This window comes from Harpia harpyja, chromosome 19 (genome assembly GCF_026419915.1).
Source record: "Harpia harpyja isolate bHarHar1 chromosome 19, bHarHar1 primary haplotype, whole genome shotgun sequence".
Classification (NCBI taxonomy): Eukaryota; Metazoa; Chordata; class Aves; order Accipitriformes; family Accipitridae; genus Harpia; species Harpia harpyja.
The window spans coordinates 4,730,026-4,753,504 of record NC_068958.1 but is presented as its reverse complement, the minus strand read 5'-3'; the positions used below and the strand labels follow the sequence as shown (position 1 = coordinate 4,753,504).

At 49.7% G+C, this 23,479-nt stretch overlaps 1 protein-coding gene across 6 annotated transcripts in view; it reads right to left on the bottom strand.

Moving 5' to 3' along the window:
* Positions 1 to 23,479, bottom strand: part of VAV2 (vav guanine nucleotide exchange factor 2) — a 151,376-nt gene that overhangs the window by 20,043 nt on the left and 107,854 nt on the right. For 3 of the 6 annotated variants that reach the window (XM_052814994.1, XM_052814996.1, XM_052814999.1), the window contains exons 4-10: positions 18,712 to 18,780; positions 9,424 to 9,526; positions 7,690 to 7,704; positions 6,909 to 7,007; positions 5,367 to 5,435; positions 4,635 to 4,735; positions 1,036 to 1,135 (exon numbers count right to left, since the gene is read on the bottom strand). In XM_052814994.1, coding sequence (XP_052670954.1) covers positions 1,036 to 1,135; positions 4,635 to 4,735; positions 5,367 to 5,435; positions 6,909 to 7,007; positions 7,690 to 7,704; positions 9,424 to 9,526; positions 18,712 to 18,780 — 556 coding nt within the window. The remainder of the gene's footprint in view (positions 1 to 1,035; positions 1,136 to 4,634; positions 4,736 to 5,366; positions 5,436 to 6,908; positions 7,008 to 7,689; positions 7,705 to 9,423; positions 9,527 to 18,711; positions 18,781 to 23,479) is intronic. The other 3 variants (XM_052814997.1, XM_052814998.1, XM_052815000.1) reach the window with 1 other exon arrangement.

Sequence of the window (23,479 nt, the reverse complement as noted above, 5' to 3'; positions counted from 1 at the left end):
AAATGTCAAATGAAACGCATTAGCTTAACTCACCTCCTCGATGGTTTGAACTAATGCATTTTATTTGCGAGGGGCTGGGAGCAGGCACGCAGACAGTTGCTGTGGCTTTGCTGATAAGCATTAAGTCATTAAGATGAGCTAATGTGATCGCAGGAAGTTTTGCGACTGTTACCTTTGCCCAGACCCATTTAGACAGGGGACTCTGCTGCGCTGGCTGAGACCCCCTGCGTGCCCCCCCAGGAAGATGAGGGGAGCTGCCACGAGGGAGGGAGAGAAAGGAAAAGCATGGGAGCAACTGGATGCTACAGCCACCGATCCGGAGAACACGTTTTAAAAAATTATGAAATGCAGTTTTATCCCTGAATTGGGTTGCTACTTTTGCATGGAAAATCAAAGAGCGTTTGTAGAAAATGAGGTAACGTGTACAGACAGCCCAGCAAATTCAGATTAGCATCAAGACCAAAGCAGGAATTAAAGCTGGGTAAAAACAGCAGCTCAAACAATGCATCCCTTCTGGGGCTCCTTTGATTTACTTAATATCTGGATCAGCCCCTATTTACACTAAGCCTTTCCACTGGGGAAGGAGGACAGGGGAGTAATCTGGGCATTCACCTGGGGACTCGGGTTTGCCTCTGACTGTCCCTGATGCTGCGTGTGACCTTGGAAAGCCACGCGGCTCCCGGCTCGGGGATGCTCAGTGCCTTTGGGTCTCCCTGCATGACTCAAAGAGGAATTTGTCCACAGCCAATCCCACTCTAATAAAGTCACCCGGCTTGTTTTAACTTGGATAAACTCAGGGGAGGAAGGACAGACAGCATGTCTCAGGGGGAGATGAAGGGGAAAGCAGGGGATCAGGACAAGATAACAGCCAGCTTTGCTCCCTCTCTGGGCAGCACAGACTCACCCCCACATCCCTCCCCTCTCTTGCTAAACCAAACATGTCCAGCACACCATTCTCAGCTCCAGCAAGTCCTTCCAAAACCCGCGACGAGGGGGGTGGACAGAAGTTGGCCCCGATGTCCCCTACCCGCTCACCTCCACCTTCTGCCTGACGTCCTCCCTGTTGGCAAGGAGGTGGTTGAGCGTGTTTTGGGCATACTCCATGTGGCTGCAGTACTTGCCGTAAATCAGCAGCCTGTAGAGGGGGAAATCACAAATTTAATCGGAAACACTTGCTGGCAGTTATAACCTGTTATAAAAGATATATATACTTATATACAGTGAAAGGACAAGGCAAACAGCTATTCCCCCATATAACTGCTTAGCAAAGTATTAACACTCTTTTACTGCACAGCTTTTTAACATTTAAATCTTTTGAAGTTTCCAGAGCTGGAGCCCGTGGGGGTGATTCAGCTCATGATGAGCAGAAGGGGCCGAGTGGCCAGAGAAGCCTGTTTTTGGAGATATGATGGCTCATCCCTCCACTCCCAAGTGGGATATATTTAACCACTCTTTCCCAAGAGCTGTGCTTTCGGAGCACCACGATAATAAAGGGAAACTCAGCTCCACACTGAAAGACCTTTCCTAGACCAGGTTACAAAGTGGCTCTACAAGAGGTACCTGCATGCCAGGTATGACAGCCCAAATATGAAAAAAAACCAGCAAAGACCTGGGGCCCCATCCCTGCCCAAGCCGCCGGTCACTGCTGGTGCTCGCCTTTCCCAGGGAGCGGCTCCGACCCCCGCGAGGGTCTGCGGATTAACAAAAACACAAGGAGGGGGCGAGCGCTGAACCCCTGGCAATCCAACCCCGCTGCTCCTCGGCTGCAAATCGGCTTTTTCTCATGACTACATCATTGCCATAATCCCCTTGATGTCTCGATAGGCGCCGTGCCGCCCCGATGGCCACGTGCCAGTTTTCCAGCTGTGCCAGATTAGCACCAGGGCTTGTGAAGGCAGGGCAGGGATGCGCTTCGAGACTAAAGGACAACAAAAATCCATTTCCTTAGAGTATTTCTGAATGCAGCTCACTCAAGCCCAGGTATTCATCTCCCCAAAAGCCTTCATTTCCCGAGTCACAGCTGCTCACAGCTCAAAGAATGATTGCCACCACCGTGGCTGATGTGTGCCCCTCTCTCTGGGGGTTTCTGGATATTTCACCAAGTAAGGAAGAAGGCAAGAAACTCTTGATTCTTGAGACATGCCCAGAATGGATGTGGGTGTTGATAACTTGCACCTCATCAGAGAATGAGAGGCTTCAAATCCCCTTAAAACCCAAGGACACGTTTTAGAAAGCTCATTGCTCCTTGCAGGATGGGCCACAGGGACCTAGAGATCAAGAGACTGGGTAATTTGGGAAAAGAAGTTTGTCAGAGCCTTTGAAAACACAGTGAAGCTCTGTATGGACACAGCAGGCTATAAATTTAAACACCTGACACAAACAGAGCAGTTTGCTGTGGATTCCCCCTTTTTCCTCCAGTTCAGTCATTAATCCTGCACGACAGGTTTGGGTTTTCCCCCCCTTCCTTCCCATTAACTGTATTGCTGCTGATAAGACACATTTTCCATCACACGCTGCAACTCATCCATTATTTCGGGGCCTCGTCTCTCGATGGAGATGATCTGGGAGCACCTGACCCGGTGTCGCTCCGTAAACGCGGGACTCTCAGACCCCGGCAGGGAACTGAATAGAGAGATTTATGGGAGCTGCAGTCCCGGGCGAAGCAGCAGCCAATACAGATTATTCTTCTGCCTTTTCCCCTTGACAACTTCTGAACATGCACAATAATATCTATCTTGCCAGCACTTGGAGAGTTTCAAAGAGGCTTCAGGAGCATAAATTCAAACCTCCGGCTTTCAGAAAAAGGGATTTACAAAATATTTCCTTCCAAAAAAAAAAAAAAACCCCAAACCTGCAAAGCGGAGGAGCAATACATCATTTGGCTGGGACGTCTCTGAGGATGCGTAGGGAAGCAAGAGCTATTTGTCACGAATACATTTGATGGAGGGAAGTCTTATATACAGGGACCAAGTGGGGACTCTGGAGGTCCGTGTTCCCTTCTTGGTGGGACAAGACCGTCTACCCAGCTGAGCTCACCTTCTCCTCCCGCACCCCCATTTCCTTGCTGTAAAATGTGGTATCATCGTCTTTCCTGACGTGGGACAGGACCCTGCCTATTTAGACCAGGTTGCTCCAAACTCTTTATCCCCGAGAGCCTGGTTTTGGGGTCTTCTCCAAGCCAAAACTCCCCAAAAACACCAGTTTCCCACAGCACTGAGGTCCCCGAGACCCCCACGGGCTGAACGCAGCTTCGGAGCCACCATCGCCACCTCGCCAGCCGTCGGTCTGGCTCCTTCTTTCGCCTCTCGGGAAGGCTTTTAGGTCCCCTAAAAAGCTGCTTGCAAACTCCATTAGGAACTGGGTCGGTTTGTTCACCCACCTGCATGAAACCCATCAGCTACAAGGGCTCTGCTGAGCTCCCACCAGCAAATTAATGGAAGCAAACACTTATTTAAAGGCTGTCAGCCCAAAAATAAGCCTCATGCTCCCACGCAGCCATACGGATCTCCCCGGGGAGTAATGTCACCTCCACAACTCCTGCCTGTGTCCCATCCCTGCTCCCTGCCTGCACAGCTCTGTCCCGAGCAGAGTCAGCAGCATGCACGGAGCCAAGCCAGGAATTAGGAGATCAAAATCACCTGAGTTTTAGGAGTATTTTTAAAGTATTTGCATTCTTCTTTGAAAACTTTTTTTTATATAATCCAGAAAACATTCCCTTTCTAAAAAGAGGCGCTGTGAATGATGAATATGTGACCTTACGGTGTATTATTAATGCAGATGGTATTTCTGGAGTTATTGACTTCTGAATGGCATTTCTGTGTCTAGACACTGGTTTAATCACAGTGAAATAACACCCTGGCACGATTCCACAATGAATCAGGCCTTTGATTAGTATTAAGGATATTAAAGGCTTTTATTAACCTTATCTTTGTGTTCTGGTGTACTCCTGCTTGCAGCTGCCAAAACACAGAATCTATTATGTTTGCGAAAGCAACTTTTACATTTATTCATCATGCAATAGGTGCGGGACAAGAGCAGTGCCAAATATGCGATTTTTTTAGAGTGAGCAATCACTTTGATCTAACCAGAGCAAAGTCTTCCCTGCGAAGGAGTCATCCTACCACATCACAGGCCCTCAAAGCCCCGCTGCTGCTTGCAGGAGAAGACAACACCAAACCCTTGAAGGCGAGTGAGGTTTTACTCCATCCCGACTCACCATAATCGTAGCATTCCTCTCTTTAGCCCCTCTGATACATCCCTGTAAACGCATTGTTTGTTCAGCCTGCAAAACAGCCGGTCTCATATGGGATGCTGTGAGCCCAGCAAAATTCAGCTGCAGACAGGGGCTTGCATGAAAAAGCATCCACGGGAGCCACACCAATTTAGCCAGGTCGATCAGAGAGGAGATGTCCCAGCCCCTGCCCCTGGGTGACCAGACACGGTTGTGGCTGGATTTGGTTGCTTAAGTGTCGGCACCAAGTGATGTTTCGGCTGCCTGAGAGCATCTAGCTGCAGAGGATGCAAAACTGGTCTGCTGCGACAGGCATTTCTGTTCCAAACTCTGAAATGGACCCTGCAAATATTAACCCATATCTGTTAAAACTGGAGCTGCCTAAAGACTGGGTTTCCTTTACCTCTCTTTGAATTCCAGAAACACTTTTGCCAGGCTGCTTCCTCCAGACATCATAGAGACGTCGATGGCTCTCAGGAAACTGAAGTGCACTTTAATTAGGTCCTAAAATGATGAAACAATCAATACTTTAAACAGATCCGAAGTGAGTGGGCAAACAGAGCCTAAAGAAATGCACAGTCACTACTTAATCAGGCAGTCATTATCTCTTCTTTTTTCTCCTCTTTTTAGCTGTTTTTAAAATAAGTCATTCTGGTGAGATGCAGCCCTAAAGGGCCAGGAGAGCAAGGGTGTAATTCTGCCAGGAGGTTATACAGTGATAAATGCCCCAGGATTCCACGTGTATTAAAGTCCCTTTTGCAGGTCTGGAGGGAGCGGAGGAGATGGGCAGGCTCCGACCCAGACCTCGTGCAAGCCAGCGTAGAAATAAATCCCTTCATCACAGTGTGCCCAAACCATCTCTAAGTACAGCTAAAATACACAGCCCCAGCCCTGGAACATCCTCCGTATAAAATTGTTTTCTTACCTAGAGTTCATATAATCCCCAACTCTAAAACTGAGTGTTAAAAAATATCTCCTAAACCCGTTCAAGCTCCACAGCACATGAAGGACTGAACCTCTGTACAGCTGAATGCACAAATCTAACGTGAAATCTGAAAGCCTTCTCTAAAGCAGGAAGAGGGCTGAGCTGCTGTGAAAAGAACAAAGATTTAAGCCACAATGTCTATGCTGTTACCTCCAAATTGATAAAAATAGCTTCCATGTCTTGGGGAGTCAGTACCAGCCTCAGTGGGTTCATATAGTTCTGCAAGAGGTAAATGGAAAAGGAATTGAAATACTGGAGAGGAGTGAACAAGTTTCCTTCTGTGCAAGTGAGAGATTTTTCCCCGCTTCACATGAATTTAAGCACTTGCAAAGGCAGATGAACGACAACGCGTTTGGCAAGACGGGGCTGTGCCAGGGACCCAAGCAGGAGCCAGGAACCCCCGTGGGCGCATCTTCCCCCCGAGCTCCCCTTGGCCCCCGCGGCACTTCCAGGCACGGGAAGGTGCAAGACCCCCACCCGTGGGTGGGCGCAGCCCCCTCGCCCGCTAAATCTGCAGGGAGAGGAATTTAAATGCACACGGTTTCTTCACCTCGCTGCAGTTCTTGGCTGCAGTTGGGAAGCGCTCGGAAACATCTTTTCAGCACTTTGATTATCTCACTAGAATTTTGCCCTTGAAAAAGCGCCGGTGATGTGATTACATTGGAAATGCCTTTCTGAACAAATACATATTAATAGAAACGTCTACATGACTTGTAACTACAAAAAAGCCCCGATGCAATGCACCAAAGACAGGACCCTCTACCCATAACATGCTGTCAGAACCTACTAAGCCTTCACAAGCTTTTTTAATGGATGTCAAAGCGATAATTTAACTCTTCCTTTACGCCGAACCAGAAGGGCTGTGGCTGTTTCCAAGGAACACGGATTATTTACATAAATGACATGTACGTTGGGACATTTTCATGGAAAATGGGAAATGTCGTTTCATCGCGCTGGTTTTGCTCACAGCTTCTTTGTGGGAACTTTCAGCCGACAGAGGCAAATAATTGCAAAAGGGAAGGAAACAAAAGCGTTAGGGTGATTAGAAATGGCAGCTTGATTTTCACTATTGTTCTTCATTCCTGCCGCTTGCCTTGGAGCAGAAACCACCTCCAGGCTCCAGCCATATCCACAACTCTGCTGTCTTGCTGAGGTGTTCGTTTTTATTTTTATTTAAAAGAAAGGCACAACAATAATTTATCAAAACTAATTAAAACCCATGAATTTAAGCAGCAAAACGTTACTTTTAATCCAATTAGTTTCAATGACAAGTCAGCACAGCTTCAGTACTTTTGAAAAACACCCAGAATAAAGAAATTATTCTGTAGCAATCAAGCGATAAGATATCTGCAAACATGGTTCTTATCTGTGAGACCGGCCTGGCTGAGCGAGGAGCGGGAGTCTCTTACGCTGGGGTAGGAGGGACACAGCAGGATGGTTTTCAGCCTATTTCCAGTATGCAGCAATCAGAAAAAATATGCTGTTTGGCTTCTACAGTTACAGGCTGCACATTTGTGCTTGTCAGTATGGGTTTTCTGGATCCCCCTTCTCTCTAATTTTACATGTGAATGCATCAATCCTGTCTCATCACATCTGCCAGCTCTCGCAGCGCGAACTAATACAGCGAGATTAATGCAAGATCAAGTGATGATGTGGAAGGCGATGGTATAGAAAAGATGGCTCAGTTCTTACCTTTTCTATATCTTCAAGTGTTTTGTAGTATTTAGCCTCAGTTTCTTGGATTTCTAGCAAACAGCAATTTCTTTTGTCATCTTCTGTCATTCCCATTTTCTAGAAAAAGGAAAAATAACACATGGTCAGATACTCTTAAGAGTGGTCCAGCAACCTGCTCATGTGGAGCAGAGCTCCGGTTCAGCCTTCGGTGACAGCAAACAAGCACAAGTTTGGAAAGTCAGGGAAGTACTGTTACTGGTTTATGTTAAAAGAAACTATTTTTATCCAAAAAAATTAGGAAGGAACCCTCGCTGTACTATTCAATATGTTTCAACATGGCAAGCATTACATTTTTTGCATTTATTATAGCCACATCACCAAAGACTATCAGCTAAAGAATAAATAAGAGATAAATGCTGGTTTTCCCCATTTTGTTTGCTAAAGATGAAACTCACAACAGAGCCTAAATGGGTCATAAATAATACGTTAGACTTATACAAATCCCCTGCCATGGTTGCCAATTCTCATGATTTTAGGTCAAATCTGATAATACATGTTTTTCTTAAAGTCCCAGCTCCTGGAGTCACTTCTCTTGCTTTTACACCTGTAAAGCGGAGCTGAAAACACGTGTTGGGAGGTGCTGCACTTGTCCATGCAGTCTCTGAACTTGGGAGGTGATTCAGTGAGCGGGTTTTAATGTTCATGCACAGGAACAGACACCCTCTGTACACCCCCTTATAACTCACAGCTCATCCCTATCAGCTGGATGGAAAACAATATTTTAATCAATGTGTCTTACCTGCATGTATCTAATCTGAAGCATGCAGAAATATAAGAAACCAATCAGCATTACACACTTGCTATTGCAACAAATCTTAAAAAAAAAAATCCAATATTTAGACAGATATGTGGGTGCTTGTATTAAAAATAGACTCTTTTGCTCAAGGAAGGGGAGGAAATGGATTCAGAGCCACAGACTCCATCGCTGCCCAGCGATGTCCAAGAAAACATAAAACATTGTGGAGGGAACAGTGAAAAATTGCCGACTGCACTGACCCTAATCCTGCACTACCTGGCTGCTGGACACCTACATGGTGGGACCCTTCCCCTGTTTTTCCCATTTATGCAAGAAATTCCTACCAAAACCTTCCCCAGGGGCTTGGGCCAAACGGCTTCTGCAGCTGATGGCAACATGGTAAAAACACCGGTGGCCAACGAGCTGTGCTGACTCCGGCATTGCCACCAGTGTCCGTGAAGAGCTCCAAGTGCTTTGGCAGGATCAGTGGGAATATTTTGTGCCCGACTCCTTGATCCAGACAGGTTTTCGGTGCGCAGGGAGCTCCTCAGGCTGCAGACAAGGCGTGAAGGGATGAAATGCCTCAACCACCATCGTCACGGTCTTCGTACCAGTTGCAGCCAAGCCCGGGAGAGGTGAGAAATCGGAGCGCGGGCATCGCTGCCGCACAGCTCGGCTCGTTTGCCGGGCTCCGTGGGGTGAAGCCCTGCCTTCCCAGCCTCCCAGCACCTCGTCTGGCACAGCCACACACCCTGCTCCGGGGATTTAATTGATCAGTGAACTTGTCCATTGATCCTGCTTCGTTACGGGGAGGTACGTACTGTTTGCAGCTAGGAGACAGTAATTAGAGTCTGAACAAAGCCTGGGGGTGGCAAATATCAGAGGGTGGGAGAAAATTTGGAAGGTCACGCTCGGGTGGGAAAGTCCCTTCCAGCTCTGCATCAGCAGAAGCCAGGGCAGCCCATCTCCTCGGCGCTGGGGACACAGGTAGCAAAGGTGGCTGTGAGCATCTCTGGGGAGATGCGAGGGCCATCAGCACCTTCCTGGCTCATCCACAGAGCATGATATTTGCACCAGAGCTCTTGGGGTTAATCCAAGTCCCTCCGTGAGGCTGTGCATGATGCACACCCAGGTTTCCCCATCATCGAAAGGCTTTTAGAGATGACGAATGGGGTCAGCTGCTTGTCCCTAAAGCCACACAGGTCCCTGCTGCCCCAGAAAGCTCTGCTGTAAATGTCTACCTGCTCCGAGACACCCAGGCAGGAGCGGCAGCGGGCACAAACAAACGCCGGATCCTCCACGCACAGATATGTCAGCGCTTGCCCCGATCTAAAAATACCCGTGGCAGACACGGCACATCTGGCTGATGGAGCAGGCAGAGCCGCCGCGCTCCCCTCTCCCCAGAAAGGGCTGAAGTGACACACGCTGCCTTGGCTCAGCAGCAAATTGCTATTTTTAGCTTATCTTATTAGCTCTCCCTTTCCCTTCCTCCTCCCCAAACTCCTTCAGACAACATGATGGGCTGGGAAACTCCTCGGAGAAACCCCTCCGGGCCAGCGCCATCCCAGCTTGGCTTATTTTTACCTCTCACGAGGCAGCTCGGTTTTGAGGAGCGATGCAAAGCAATTCGCTTCCCTGCAGCGTAACCTGTCATTGGCAGATAATTATTTATTTAATTGAATCCTCTCCCTTCCCCTCCCATCAGGTGTGGCTTTAAAAATGCATATAAATTGTTACCATGGGCTGCTGAACTTCCACTCTGATGATATCTTCATAGATATCATCGCCTTCATCTTCACAGGGGACGCAGTCATAAATATCCTCCCCCAGATCATGTTCACTGGAATGAGAAGGAGAGCGATTTAGCGATAATAAAGAGGGTACATTCACTGTCACTTGATCAGGCAAACCAATAACTGCTCTCACACCAAGGAGGGAGGATAACCACGATAATAAGAAAATTCTCCTGGCCCACAGCACTGGCATGTTTAGTCCATGTTCTCTGCTTGCATTAGGTGTCTCTCTTTTTCCTGGATTGGTACCTGCTGCACATCGCTTTCTGTTTGCTGGAGGCTAGAAAAGGTGAAACGCTGCTCGACACGAGTGGGGATTGCAGCCAAGAAGCCGCTCCAAGCCCCATGCCAGGCGCGCCTGCGATGCCCAGTCCACCACGGTCTGCCAGCTCTGCCCCTGCAGAATTTTTGCTTGGCACTAACCGGCTGGGTCGAGACGGACCCACCAGCCAAGCATCCCAGCGGGACCATCTGAGCCGCCGCAGGCAACCAGGTCCAGCTCCACTTGCCTCTGAAGATGCCCACAGCCTCCTGTTCATCTCCTGCCTCTCCTCTTCAGGGCAAGGAACAGCTCTTGTGTCAGTGACTTTTAACTATATCGTACTTAAAAAGGCTTCCTTCATGCCAAAGAAACCATCTCTCTCCCCCCCATTAGGGCTGCAAACTGTGATAGGAGCCCATATCTATTCAAAGCAGTGAGCAGATACTAAATAATCACCCAACGGCTCCATGCAGTAGGTAGAAGCATCCCAGCCCTGCCTCGCTGAGAGGGGAAGCGAGACGGGGCTGAGCCGAGCCCCCCGGGCTGTGCAGGGACCCGCAGCAACGCCCGGACCAGCCACAGGCACCACATCCAGGTTTAAAAGCTCTGGATCCAGTTTCTTTGGGTGATGCGCCGACTCCCACGAAGCACAGTCCCTGCCCCGATGGGCAACTGGGTGATTTTTAATCTAGGAGAGGAGGGGGAGACTCTCCTGATCACCATACGGCAATCTCACCAGATGCTCAGCTCCGTGATACTAAGCCCCAATGCTGAGCAGAGCCCAATAATAATATTTACATCTGAGATAAATTAAGCAGCAAAAAAGTCATGTTTTCAGAACTGGCCATATCACTTAGGAGACGCCCCTGCAAGCACAGGCTTCAAAGGCATCACTGAGACATAGTGCCCAACTTGTATTTAAAGGTGATGGCGTGAGGTACTTAACTGTCAACTGAGCCTTTACAAATGCCCCCAGGGGCTCCTAAGTCTTAGAACACTTTTGAAAATTCAACCCATAATAAATACCAATTAACAATAATAATTTCAGTGCTTAGATGTACAGGTGCTGATTGCTAATGGCTCCCACTGAAGTCAACCCCACGGGATCAGGACAGTGTGAAACGCTGGAATATCAAACAGCGTTCACATATTTTACGAGCTCTCTTTCAACATGGGTATTAATTAAACACCAATATATTCAGGTGTAAAACTCTGCTCAAACTGTAACACTCGACATCTCTATATTATACAGCAAGGAACAGCAGAGCACATCTGTTTGCAAAACTGGGCTTTATTTCTTTTCTAAATACAGTTCTTTCTATTTTTAAAAATAGATTTATTTAATAAAAGTTTGGGGGTTTTAAATAAATACACTGGCATGATGTATCCGTCCCATTCTTCCAGAGTGATGCATTGCAGCTGCTGTAATAATGCCCACTAATAGCTGGTGATCCATCTTCCCCTTCCCAAGCGTTGCCGTCACCGTTATTATCTGTACCAATATTTATATTCTCAGCTCTGCTCCTTATCCAGAGCAAGTAAGTCCCGGTTCCTGATTAATCTTCCCTTCCCGCCCGCACCTCTCGGATTGCTGGCTGTCTCTCCATACATCATTTCCCTGGCTCGAGGGTCGTTAGGAAACGTATGGTCAGGTTAATGTCGCGAACACGAGCCCGGCTGGGTATGATATGACCATGAGGAGTGCCGCGGTGATGCTGCTGCCAGAGCAGAACCGGCTTTGTGTGACGGCTGCACACCATCAGCCGCGAGAGTGCTTAGCAATTCTTTTAGGCTATGTGCAGAAGGAGAAGACAGCATCTTGAGGTGTCCCCGGGAAGCCCTGCATCCTGAGCATCATCTGGACCCGCTCTCCTGCACGCAAGCACAACCGGGCGCCACGTCCAAGCCTCAGACCCCAGCACTGCCCACCCCCAGCCCGGACAAACCCTCCTTTTCTCCCCCACCAAGGAGCCACAAACTCTGGACCGCGGCCGGGCACGCACCAGGATATCACTGTGAGAAACCCAGGCAGCAGTGCGGGATGCTGAAGGAGTTTTGCTAAATCATGGGCTGCCTGGACCAAGCCTGGAGAAGGAGGGGTGCCCCAAGGACCTGGCCCTACTCGGAGCTCCTCTGGGCCACCAGGAAAGGGGCAGAAACACCTACCGAGGGACAACACAGCAAATTTGCCCGCACAACTGCCAAGAGCCACCTGACACGACCACTGCACCCATCACGGGGGGCCACATCCTGACAGCACCTTGACGCTCTCATTGCTCTAACTACGGGGCCAAGCCGCTGCTGCTCCACTTGTTCTTGCTCATCAACACCAGTACAAGCCCTTCCCATCTCCGATTTCTGGCCTGAGGCAAAAAATAGGGACAACTCCTTTGCCCTGGGGCCGCCTAGAAAGACACCTCCATTGCAGAGCGTAGGGGAGAGGCACTAGAGATGCTCAAACCTGACAGCCATGGTGGTATTAAAACCACAATACCTTTGCCCAACGGACCCTTATTTATTAAAACACATTCCTAGTACATCTCTGAGAACCACCAGAGGTTGCCAATTTTATGGAGAGCAGTAAAACATGCAGATTAGCCTCGCCCGGAGCAGCCGGCGAGCAGCCGAGCTTTGCCGGTGCGCACGTGGCTGTTGCCGCTGCTGCTTTGCTTGTGTTGATTTTCATCGGACTCCACATTTTGTCTGTCAGAGTTGAAAATACGCACACACCCCCCATCATACAAAAAGGGAACAGGTATCAGGATGATTTTAGCCAGTGGCAACCTAAGAACACGCTAAATTCTAAATGCCATAAGGGGAGGGAAAGCAGGGTAGGTATTTTCCGTGTTTAGCACGGTCCCCTGCTGTGGGAGGCAATAAATCCAGCATCCCAAGCATGTCATGCATAGACTGAACAATTTGAGCAAGGAAGGGCAGATCCTCACCTTGTTCTTCACAAAGAAAAGCAATTTACTCCTTCAATAAAAGCAGCAGAGTCTGCGAATTACCAGTGGGTATCAGAGCCTACAATCTACTGCCTGGATTAGGAGATTCATTGACAGCTCTGGGTTTAGGAAAGGGATTTTATCCGCCCTTCAGAGTTAACGCCAGCATTTGCAATTGCTGTTATTAGGATGGATGTAACCAGCTTTGGGCTGGCAGCATCTTGCCTAGCCAGGAAAGCTCATTCAAAGCAAAAAGAATAAAAGAAATCTAAGGCAATTTCAGGCAGAAACAGTGCTTTTGGCTGAGCTCTTCCTCCCTGGCAATGCCCGCTCTGTGCGAATGCCCTCCCAGGCAGGCAGTGGCCATGCCAAGGAGCAGCTCCCTTAACAGAGGGACCGATGCCAGGCCGCTGCCGAGGAGTAAGGGACAGACAGGGACAGGGAAGGAGCGAGCTGGGGAAGGGCAGGATCCCTCCGTGACCCCCGGCACCTCCAGGTGCCACCTCCCCAAAGAGGATAACAAAGTTGAGTTAGTTTGAGGAAGAACCTCACTGCCCTGGGTGAAGGCACTGGTCCCACCACTGGGAACCAGCCCTCCAGAGAGCAGCACTGGGCCAAAACAGAGGGCACAGGCTGCATTTGGGCTCTGGGAGAAGATGAGCTCCAGACTGGGCTGCCCACACCAGGGGATGGGTGCAGGGGGCCCACGATGTCCCAGTAAATAGTCTGCAGCAGGTCCACTATGCTACAGGAATGCTGCGCACCACGTTTGCAACGACACCGTGGATGAGGAGGTAAGTGGGGAAGCTCTGAGGGTCTCGAGGGCCACTGAAGGACCTCTTCATCCCTAAAAGCTGCTCTGGGAAGTTGATGAGTTTGTACCAGCCTCAAGAATTCAAGGATGAGCCTCAGGGCAAACCCACCATGCCAAAACCCTGTCCAAACCACGGCGCTGCTTTCGCTCCGCTGATGAAAGAGCCAGAACCACCGGGAAGAGGAAAAGAGAAAGGGGGAGGAGGGAGAAGGAGCTAAAATAAGACGACCAAAAGACAAACCCAAATTTCCAGCCCTGTGGCTGAGGTTAAGAGCCAGAAGACCTCAGACCCACCGCCAGGTCCAGGCTGGAAGTGCATTTGCAGGGTCCCCGAGACAGCTGCCCAGCAGCTGCGAGGCTCCATTTTGCCCCAGTAATCCTCCACTTTCTCATTCTTACTCTGCACTTACAGCTATAAATAGACAGTTCATCCGACCAACCCCTTCATTCACGGTCTCCGTCAGACGAGGACAAGCAGAGTCCTATATTTGCAGCACATCTGGCAGGCTTAGGTTTCAGGGTGAAGGAGTGCAAGATGTGCAGTCGTCGGACTGGAGATCTTGCAGGGTTTTAATTAGCCACATTGCACTTGGATGGAGACACGTGTCTGGAAACAGCAAAAGAAGCTTTTTGCCATCTATTTTACTCAGGTCTTATGTTCCCCATTCAAAGCGGAATGTTATAACCCCAGGAATGAGCCTCACACAGTTAGAGCAACTAACACGATCCTAGAAACGGCACAAGCAGGACATATAAAAATCTTTACTGGTGACAAAGAAGAAAAGACACATTTACCAGTGCTATGGCTCGAGTGCCTTGTACCACGAAGCCATTTATTTAACTGGCTGGCATGCGTGGTTTTTCCAACACAGCAAAAATAATGAGAAAAGTGGCAGCTAACTTATCATCTCACCTTGGCTTCTCTATTCATTACTTTTTCTAATGCACTTGAGAAATTCTGCTGATCACACCACTATTTTGGAAGATACAAGGAGGCAACACTGGTGACAGCAGTGAAAGAAGTAGGAGAAACTTCAGCAAGAAGCTCTTGGCAGGAGCCAGGTTGTTGGCAGAGTCTGGGCCCAAACAAGTTGCATCGCTTGAGAAATTGAGGCCAGGCAGATCTTCTGCAACTCCCCTTCTCTATGATGAAAGGTTTGGAAATACACGACTACCGCCAATACTCTCGTTGGGGATAAATGCCCAGCGAGCTGCGGCTCGAAACAAGACCGGGGGACACCGACCTGCGGGACGAAGCCCCTTCGGGGGCACACACCGGCTCCAGCGCAGGGTTTGGCAGGGAGCTACTTTGCTTAAAACACTTTCTTTGTCCTTTTTGCAACACTACAACTTCTCCCTTCAAAGCAACTCACTTTTAAAGGAAAAAAAGGAGGTAAAAGTTATGCAAATTGAAGGTTTCATGTCAAATCATTCACAGCACTTCTGCCTCACTCTGAATTCTTCAAATAGCTACCAAACGACCCAAACCCCACCCAACACGTAATCCACCGAGCCTGCTGGGCTTCGTGCCAGCGCCGAGGGACAGCGTCGTGAAGTGCAGAAGGTTCATGATAAAGAAGATTCTGGTGCTGTACGGAGGACCAGGATTAATTGCTCTCATAAATTTAATGAGACCAAATAACTGGAGAGCGCTTAAGTGGCAGCAGAGAAAATTTAGGTTAAATGTTAAGTATAACTTCAGAAGTACCAGAATGGTTTGGGGCAGCTGAAACAGCCATCAAGAGAGATGGAAAAGCAGTCGGTGGGGAAGATGTTCAGCAATAAGGTGGATAACTGCCTAGTGCCGTCAGTGGCCAGCAGCCGTAGCCCTGCGGAAGGCGGCAGCTCACACCCCTGCAGACCCGCGGGAGCTTCATCAGGACAAGGGTCGCTTTGATTTTTGGGGGCAGGCTCCAGCAAACGTGCTGTTGCCGTTGCAAAGCCCTGCTCATTTCCTGGGCAAACGCCCCCAAAACCGGCTGCTGCTCTAGGGTCTGGCACTAGGGCACGCTGAAATAAATCAGGCAGCAGAGGACAAACGTCCCTTTACTGCTCCTCTCAGTATCGATCAGGCACCACTTGCAAACTGGCCAGCCCTTGCCATCTGCCCGGGCTCTCTGCAGGCTGCCATCTGGCCAATGGCAAAGCAAACCGAGGGGCTGGTGGGCTGAAGACAGGGAATTTGAGAACTTTCTAGCTCCCCTGATACCCTTTTAGTTTCCCCTGCCCTTTCCATCACCAATTGTTCTTTTGTTTTGGGGGTTTTGCTTTTTTTTTTTTTTTTTTTTTTTTTAAATAAATAGCTGTTTCCAGGCAATTATCTGCCTTGATCTGCTGGCTGGCTGACCCAGCGCTGGGGAGCTGCATGCAGCCCAGCATTATCTCTGCAATACCCCAAAGGTGAAAACACAATGGGTTCATCAAGGCATGAACATCCTTTATACGCACCAGCACCCTGCGGCCACCCCGTGCTTGCACGCAGACAGCTTGTTTCTGCAGCGCATGTAAACGGCCCTCGTGGCACTGTTATTGATCCGCTCCCAGCCCCGGCGCTGGCTTTTGTCCCCAGCTGCCGTGGCTCCTCCGCACCGGGAGGGACCTCGCTGCCCGCCGGGATGAGGGTCTTCGCTCTTTAGAGCATCGTGGGGACAACGGGGACAAAGCCCGTTTTCTTCTGCTTCCCAAATCTGCACCTCCGTCACAAATAGGTTTATATTTTGAACCCTTTGCAGAACAGGAATTCAGCCAAAATCTCAAATGGGGGACACCAAACTGCTCCGTTTAAGTACTTAAGGTTGAAATGAAGCATTTTGACAATTCTCCAAAACCCCACTTGTACCAGCACCCAAACCACCTTGCTTGAACCAGTTCAATATTTATCCTGAGCTTTTTATCCCAGCAGCACAATGCCCAGAGAGAAGTCCCTTTGGGAGACTCCTCTCTCCCGGGAGGTGACATGGGGGTGCCGAGCCCACCGGGATTGTCCCTCCTCACCTGCACCCCAGCCCTTCGAGGCCAGCGGGGACGGCAGGCTGGCCCCTTGCAGCAGCACGTTTCATACTGGTTTTACCGATTGAACTGTGCATCCCTCCAAATTGATCCAAAGGCCAAAAAGAATCACTCAGCTGCACGGATGTAGCGAATTAACGTGGAAAAAACACCCAGAGATGGACGGGTCTCTCCTGCAAAAGGAGGATTGCCATGCCTGGCTGTGCTCTTTGGTAGTGGTTCCTTCCACGCGTTGGGTCCCTTCACTGCTTGCTGTGAAAATCATTTCCTCGCCTCCAGTAAAGCATTTCGGATGCACTCAGATCTTCCCAAGGCTGCCGGATCATCAGCAATATTAAATGCAAAGATGTTGGATGGACTGAATCATTCCCAGCTTGTGAATGACGCCCTTGTTCAGCTCTTTGGAGATCGGCAGCAGCTAAGAAAGAGCTTTCTCATGCGGTCCCGCGGTCTGCCAGCGCCCAGCATTGGTGCCCAGTATGCACCATTGTGACCGGCAAATTTCCAGTGAAAGTTTCCTTGTCAAGCACGGAGAGACGCTCCTTGTCCAAGGGAGAAAAGGGGACTATTGCTGATGTGTCAGCAGGCAGCGGGAGCGGCAACACTCATGCTAAGGGGCTCTCTGGGGGTTTTTACAGTTATGGGTGAATTACATCTCCGTTTCGTAGGTTGGGTTTCCGTGCACAACCTGGCTGCACTGGGAGCACAGGTCTGGATGAAGGAATTTGTGCAATATCCCCATGCTGATTTACACGCGCCTTTCCCCAGTGGTCCTAACTAAAGAGGTAAGGAAGAGGATTTTGCAAAGAATGGGGGAAAAAGAAGTTAAAAGCTGGAGACGATCTGGGACAGAACAGGGCTATTAATAAGAAATAAAACTCTAAGTCACCTGAGCACAGGACTTGGGTATCTAAACCCCTCTCACAGCCACGAGCAAAGGTCCGAAGAACAGTTTGGGAAGCTTCCACCCTGTGGGAGCTGCACCTCTGGCAGCAGAGCAATTAAAGCTGGGAACCCATCTTCAACACCGAATAACCTGCTCCGAGCTCTGAGCGCACTGCGCCAAAACGCCAGGTTCGAGGAGAGGGCTGCCATCCTCCCCAACGCTTGTGTGCGAGTTCACACACAAACCTTTCTCCAATTAAAAGCACTCCTATGTGTGAGAATCAGGAATTTTAAAACCCAATATTAAAGGGATTTTGAGAGCTTTGGGGAGGGAGGAGGAAATGTTATTCTTGAAAGGATCCCTTTATAAGTTAAAATTTTATTAAACTGTAGCTGCTGGGAGCAAACCGCGAGCGGGGGATTCCACGGTACTCCATTCCCTCGACTAGTAATTTATGATTTACTTTTGTAATAACTGAAGCCATAAGGAACTCATTGGATTAAGAAGCCTTATTATTTATGTTGTGGAACAATAATATTTAACTGTATAAAGCCACATATCCACCCATACAGACTTTCCCTCCATATGAAACAGACTGCACTTTATAAGTAAAACCCTGGCTGACGGGAACGCTGCCATCGAATTCCGATAGCGCCCGCGTTTCACCATATATGTTGTAGTTCAAGGTTGCTTTTAAAAGCCCGTTATATCATCACCGTGGGCAGCAAAACACAGACACCAGAGACCCAGACAAATATAGACACAGAAAGCCCAGCAGCATCACCCTGCATCCCACCACGCCACCAGCGACAGGCAGGCTGGGTCCCCTGCCAAGGACCGCCCTGGGGTCGGCTAGCGTGGTCCAAAAATCACTCCCGGGGGATGCAGACCCGTGTGCCAGCACCCACGCAGCCCCAAAACCACCACGGGGCAGGGGTCCAGTGCTGAGTTAGCAATGGGTACCCCAGTCCTAGCCAGTGGCTCGGCTTCGGTTGGCTCAGAGGATGAATTACGTCCCGGGGTCTTGCAGCTAACGATGGGATTTAGCGTGCGGAGGGGCTCCCCGTGGGTTTGGCCCCCCTCGCCCCCCACCGAGCCACTCGTAAACTCAGCCCGATTAAAAGCGATGTCTCCTAGGGCTCTACATGGGAAAAGATGGACTATTGTAAGAGCACAAAAATCTCCTGGCAAGACGATCAAAGCAGCCGGCCCGGCTCTCCGAGCCCTGCTGTCAATTTTTATCTGTCGTTGCTGGAACTACATTGCAACTTTTCCCTTTTCGCGTCCCCTCCCCATGAGAAGGTGAGGCCACTTACTCCGCCAGTTCCTCCAAGCTCCGATATACGTCGTCATCATTTTCCGTGGTCTCCTCCGACGGGAAGGGCCTGGGGAAGGAGAGGAATGACAGCGTTATCGGTGTCTCACCCCTCACAGCAGATCCCCTGCAGCCCCAGTCGAACTCAGCCCAGCCCCGAGCATCCAGTTGAGCAGAGGGTGTTTCAGAACAAAACATTCATTGCAAATACATTTTTTTCCTATTGAGACGTTAGCTCCCAGGAGGACATCATCTCCGCTGCTTCCCGCGGGCAGCGCTGGCACGGCAGGACAAGAAACCAGGTGGTGAGGCTGGTGCACCGCTGGGCACCATCTGAGGACCAAAGCGAGGAGCTGCATCGTCTAACAGCATCTCTGAGACCCGTGTCTGAGCCGCCGCTCCCCGCTGTGCTCGTGCTGCACAAACGACTCAGTAGAAATCTAATTCAAGTCCGGCGTTGGACTCATTGAGACAAACACCCTCTTCTCCACCTGTGATAGAGAATTTCTACCTGCGAGCTCCTGCCCCGCTCGGCCGGGGCACACCGAGCCACATCCCATCGGCATCTGCCACTGCTGCAAGCAGCCGATCCCACCAGAATGAGTGAGTCCTTACAAAACTTGGGCTTCCTCATCTTAACAACTTTGCGATAGCTGAAAAAAGTTAAAACCCTGGCGATGAGGGAAAGGACACCAAAAGGGCAAAAGGAAGGGGGAAAAAGCAGATTAAAAGAGAAAGAGAGAGAGTGGGGGGAAAGCAAGAATTCCTTGGCTCATTCTGAAGTAATAACCAAATAATGTATGAAGGAGATGAAAAATACTGCTTTAATTAAACGCAATGTATTATTGCTGGCACGGGGCCACGGTGGGCTACAGCTCTGCTGGGGCTGGATGCACCTTGCGACTGCGGCTGCGTCGGGCTGGTCTCAGCAAGCCTTGCTCCAGCCGGAGCGCAGGGAACGTGGGCTGCAGCAGGGCAGCTCCGTCCATCCCCCGTGGGCATCACGGCAAGGGCAGCCGGGGGTCCCCAGGCTAAGAGCTACACGGGATGGGATGCTGATGCTGTGAGGGAGCAAAGCTGGATACATGTGAACTTTTAACTGTCCCCAAGAGCAATTTCTTCCTCTTCCCTCCCACCCTCCCGCTTTCACGACAGATTGCCTCTCCTGAATGACTTAATACATGGCCTGGCTAGCCCCCGAATTTGCTATTTTTGGATCCTGTCTCTAGCATTAATTTGCCTTCCCTCCTCTGCTATACTTCACTCTTCCTTTGGTGAGCAGCTTCAGACCAAGTGTTTTGAAATAGTGCTCAAACCTGCAGCGAGTTCAATTAAAACTACGGCCAGGTGGTGAGCCCAGGGGGGAAAAGAGCCACGGTGACCGCAGCCACAGAGCGGGACAATTTCATGCTCCACCGGCTATCCGGGCTGCCGTGCCTCTGCAGGAGACGCAAACCCACGGGAACCAAGGAGCACCCAAGGCTGGCACGTCTAACCATGCCCACGTGTAAAGCTGCAACACGGGAGGGACGAGAGTGATGGGTGGGAAGAGCAGATGGGGCTGTGCTTGCTCTCATAGTCTCACTGCAAAGCAGTTGCCACTGGGCGATCGTCCCAACACCCCAACATCTGGCACAAACAGCTGCCCATGTGTTTGCAAGATGTCAGGTAGAAGCCCGTTTTGGAGAGAAACTTCAAAGCATAAAGGTGCAGTGAGAGACCAGGAGGCACCCAGGATCTTTACAAAACGTGTGTGTCTGCGTGCATGTCCTCTCCCCTGCTGTCGCCTAGGGATTAGTGACAAATACAAAAGCCACGTGAAGCGCAGAAAAAAAAGCCACCAGCTCCTCCTGCCCATGGCTGAGCCGATCACGGGAACCGGTCTCGGACTTCAGCCCCGACAGGCGAGGGGGTACGGCAGCCGCTGCTGCAGGGCTACACCATCCTGCACAGCTTTGGCAAGAAAGGAGAAATCGGAGGTGACCTCTGCTTAAACACCGCTTGTTAAAATAATAACAAAAAAAGAAAAAAAATACACCACAAGACATGACATCCTTTCTTTTACATGCATCTTCTGCTCTTAATCTCTGACTATTTCCTTCTCCAGTGCTCACCATGCCAGAAAGAAAGAAGTAAAAGAGCCATAAAGAATATTAAAATCACAAGCACACATTTCTGACCGTAAATCTGGGCTTGAGGTGTAATCAGTTCCTGTGACAACCCCCATCATGTAAGACAAGGAGACAGCAAAGAGAGAAAAATATTTTCTAATGAGAGTTTCATGGAGACGGCAGCTCCGTCAGCCCTCCCAGCTTCACCTTGACCGTTGGTAAAGCACCGGAGTGAAAGTCAGGGCAGGGGAGGAATTAATAACCTGTATCTCCGCAAGAGCAGCTAATGGCTAAATAAGGATGCACAGAATGCAATTAGAAGGAAAGTCACACCGAGGAGAGGATTACTAAATGGACCATCTAAAATCTGGAGCTGAAGGACGGCTTTTTGGAGAAAGCCTTGGGTTTGCCCTTTGTTCGTGCCTCCCTCCCCAGCTGCCCATGCCACAAGCGGCTCCGGAGAGGCTCCCCGTGTCCCCAGGTCACTGCTGCGGGAGCAGAGCTGCCATCTCCCCACAGCTCCTCTCCCCTTCTCCAAAACAGGGTGCCAGACTGCAGGACAAGTCACCCGGGGTTGGGACCGTGCCATGGGCTTTGGGCAGCTCTTGCCCAAACGGTCCTTGCTCTTCCCCAAAAGCCCCGTGTGCAACAACATCATTTAATTTAGCCTCTCTAATTATGGCTGTTATTTAAACTATATCCCTACTTTTGGCTTAAGTTCCCTTATATATCCATTTACATTATTTTTCTCCGCTGAACACAGGAAAAATTAATCCTCCAGCAATGAGCTGATGAGGATGCACCTCCAGCAGCCAGCTATAGAAAAACATATTAAACACTTTTCTACCTAGACTCGCACTGGCACCAGGGGTGGTCAGGGCAGTGCTGGCAGGAAGCCCACCCCAGCCCTGTCCCATCAATTATTCCCTGTGTTACTGGTTTTGCCGCTTCCCATCATATCACCTTCGTGGCTCCCCACCGCGGGCCAGGCTCGTCTCAGGGTGACATTTTCCACTTGAGCTGGCTGCAGAAACAGATTTGATGTGGTGGGGAGAGGCCAGGGGGAAAAGAGCCCTGCTCTCACTCCTGCCCCACTAGATCCACGTCAAGGCAACTCTAAGAAAAATCAACTGGGTGAACTTATAACCCACTGTTTCTCACTAGGGTTCCCCTTGTACAGATCCAGGTCCAGCACAGGACTTGCATTTAGACGCCTTCATGCAGATTATCAACTTGGCCCCAACCATGCAGGGAGAAGCATCTCCATCTGGCTGGACGATGGTGCTGCACATTCTCCAGCCATGAGCTCCCCAAGAGCAATTGCGTTGTTTGGGACCAGTGTGTATGTCATTATTTTTCTAAAAAAGAGGAGAAACATTGGAAGTCAGGGGGTCTAAGAGCTACTGGTTCCCTGGGAAATTGTTACAGATCTCCAGGTGCATTGCAACTCCATACACAGTACTAAATGCTATAGCTGGGAATGCCCAACAGTAATGAGTAAAGTATTTTGAGTTCACTGAAAGCCAACAGGTTTGCAGAAATCCCAGTTCATTTAAATTCATTTGAAAACGGCTCTTATTTAGTATCATTAGTTAAGCACTAGACTTTGGTTTTCACTCCACCATCATGAAAAACCACCTGCTGAGCCATTTATCCTCCCAGCCTGCGCCTGGGCTGCAGCAAGCCTGATCCCACTCAGATGAAGAGCAAAAGCCCCAGCAACATCAAACACCGCTGGAACAGGCTCTTAGAGATAATAAACCTCCCAGAGTAGACTTCTTCACAGACAAACCCCACAGCATTCAACAGCATCGCTTCCAGAGATCAAAGAAGAGAGCGAAAGTAGGATCAATCTGATGTGTTTGTTTTAGAGCCTAAAAGAGAAGGAAAGACCAAGTAATTTGTTACAGAGTTTAGAGTGAGCTTCTCCTCTTGAGGACAAGACTTGGAGCAGATGATCGTTCTCGACACGCGATGCAAAGCACCCCCTTGATCTTACAAAACATTTAGGCTACTTTCTGGGCCGGAGAGCTTGCGCATGCACAGCACACAGCACCCTGCAAACGCAACGAGCTCTTGCAAGGCAAGGCAGGAGCAGCCCGCAGCCAGAGTACATCACACAGGGGGATAATCAATTAATATTTCAGGAGGCATCTAATGCAAAACCCCTCCCTTGCTCTCAGCAGTCACTCGGGTTACCCCATGATCCATCCCACGCCGTATCCTCATCAGCCACCCCCGCGCGCTCCCCTGCAGTAATCCTCTCTGCGGGGAGAAGGCGCAGCTCGATGCACTGCCTGGCTGCTCTCTCTTCTGAATTATTTAATGGGAAGAGCCAGGTAGGCTGCAATTCTAACAGCAATAAGCAGAAAGATTTATTTATTTATGAACATATTTCAGCATCTGGGTGCCTTGTCCCAGCAACTGAAGCCAGCTGTTCACCTCCGTGATACCATCACTGAGAATACAGAGGGTCAGGGATGGGTCAGCTTTAGTCTGATAATTTTGTACAGTAGCATCTTAGCCTCAAATCCACGTGTGACAGAGCAGGGAGGATCCGGCATGATTTATTTTCTATTTTCCTGGTCTCCGTTCTGATTTCTTGGGGTCAAACACCAGCCGTGAGAACAGAAAGCCTGGTTAGAAGTGGGCAGGGTG